A 2,500-nucleotide genomic window follows, 5' to 3' on the forward strand; every position below is an offset into this window, starting at 1 on the left:
CGTGGTCAACATGCTGCTGATGGTGGCGCTGCTCTTCGCCGTCTCCTGGCTCCCGCTCTGGATCCTCATGATGCTGACGGACTACGGGAACCTCTCGGCCGCTCAGCTGGACCTGGTGGCCGTCTACGTCTTTCCCTTCGCTCACTGGCTGGCCTTCTTCAACAGCAGCGTCAACCCCATCGTGTACGGCTACTTCAACGAGAACTTCCGGCGCGGCTTCCAGGCGGCGTTCAAGCTGGGTTTGTGTTTGGTGGACGAGCCGCCGCAGCCCAGACGCAGCGCAGCGTGGAAACACAACCGCGTGTTCGCCAACCGAGACGAGACCAACGGGAAGAACGACACCAGGAGAGAGTTCTGCAGCAGAGAGCGGAGAGACGAGCTGGTGCTGGAGGACCTGGACTGAAGGAGCCGACTAGACACACACACACACACACACACACACACACACACACACACACACACAAGCAGAGAGAGACACACGCACAAGCATACACAAGGAAAGACAAACACACACATGCACACACAAAATGGAAGACACACATGCACAAGCACGCAAACAAGCACACATGCACAAACACATATGCATGCATGTGCACACACACACATGCTTGCACACACATGCACACACACAAAACAGCAGACACACACACACAAGCATGCAAACAAGCACACATGCACACACACACATGCATGCACAAACACACATATGCGCACACACACACACACAAACATACATGCATTCACACACATACACAGACGCACATGCACAAACACATATGCATGCATGTGCGCACACACACACACACACACACATGCACACTTACAAAACATCAGACACACACACACAAGCATGCAAACAAGCACACGTGCACACACACACATGCATGCACAAACACACACATGCACACACACACACACAAACATACATGCATTCACACACATACACAGGAGCACATGCACAAACACATATGCATGCATGTGCACACACACACACACACACAAATGCAGACACACACGCACAAGCACACACACACACACACACACACACACACACACACAAACACATGACAGTGGGGGGAAAAAAAACATGCAAGCAAAAAATACTTTTATCATTTTTATTATTATTAGAATGTAAAAACTATGAAATTCTATGAAAGTAAAAACTATGAAATAAAAAGATCTAGTATTTAAAATACATATAATAAGATAAAAATATATATTACAACTGTAATATTTCAACTGCTGTTATTTTACTTGTTAATAATAAGTTGAAAAATATCAGCATTGGGATGTCACATTATATTTTAATATTAGCATTGCAACATTTTATTGTAATATAAAAGGATGCAGTATTTGTGACCCTGGACTACAAAAACATTCATAGAGGGCAATTTCTTGAACTCATTTGCTTTATACGTCATCTGAAAGCTGAATAAATAAGCTGATATACGACTATTTGATCATCTGGAATCTGAGGGGGCGAAAAATATTCGCCTTTAAAGTTGATCAAATTGTTAACTGTCGTTGTTGTAATAATTATTATCAGGATAAGAAATATTACTATTGAATATAAAAATTCTATAACAAATATGAATTTTACTTTAAAGCGCTTTTAAGCATTAAATTGCAACCTTAACAATGACTTCAATTTCTTTTGAGTTAATGGTGCAGCCCTAACTGAGACTCTCTTCACAAGGATTTGCTGTTCCTTTAAAAGCATGACGCACACATATGAAACACACTCATTATGTGCAAGAAAAACAGAGCTCGGTGATTCATGATCTTCTGCTGCTGCTGACACGCAGGTGTATGTAAAAGTGCTTGCTTTCTGAAACAGACCGGAGTCATCATGCTGTGATGTTTAGCTTCAGAACAACACCGACGGATGTCTGTGAAAATGTCTTTTCTTGAAAAAACCTATGAATAAAGCAAAACTCTGGACTAATCAACATTAATCAGTCAATCTCTAAAGACACTTAGTTGGAGTTATACGATTGGAAGGCCAGGGCCATTTTTTTTGCTTGGATAAAATCATTTCTGTATTGTTTTCTGTATAGGTTTTTAACAGAAACCTGTGCGAACAATAATGGGGCATGTTGTCACAATGCAAAGCTGCTATGACATAACCTCTGCGGTAGACAATAAAACAATGAAGAAACACTTAATCAACATGCCAAAATGCGATCCAAAATGACTGTAATGTGCACGTTAAAAAACCCAACACCCAAACACGGATCACAAATATCATTTTATATGTTTGAAACGTAGACACAAAACCACTGACGGAGAAAACAAGCACCGTGAGATTCAATACCCCCTGTGACAACTAGCCCCGGTCTGGTTTAGAGCTGAGTCTGCTGCAGTGCTTCTGTGTCGCAGCCACTTGAGTGAACCGAAGCGTGAAATAACATCTCCAAGCGTTTGATTGACAGCTGGGGATGCGACGCATTGCATGTCTGGCGATATAATGCATGATTTATTTCCTCCTGAATGCTTCTCG

The 2,500-nt window shown here is 42.4% G+C and overlaps 1 protein-coding gene across 1 annotated transcript in view; it reads left to right on the forward strand.

Moving 5' to 3' along the window:
* Positions 1-524, forward strand: part of LOC122333483 (neuropeptide FF receptor 1-like) — an 11,410-nt gene extending 10,886 nt beyond the window's left edge. Inside the window, exon 4 of the mRNA XM_043231115.1 lies at positions 1-524. This exon is cut by the window's left edge and continues 339 nt beyond it. Within this exon, the coding sequence (XP_043087050.1) occupies positions 1-403 (403 nt within the window). The 3' untranslated portion in view covers positions 404-524.
* Positions 525-2,500: the final 1,976 nt, after the last annotated feature.

This window comes from Puntigrus tetrazona, unplaced genomic scaffold (assembly GCF_018831695.1).
Source record: "Puntigrus tetrazona isolate hp1 unplaced genomic scaffold, ASM1883169v1 S000000283, whole genome shotgun sequence".
Lineage (NCBI taxonomy): Eukaryota > Metazoa > Chordata > Actinopteri > Cypriniformes > Cyprinidae > Puntigrus > Puntigrus tetrazona.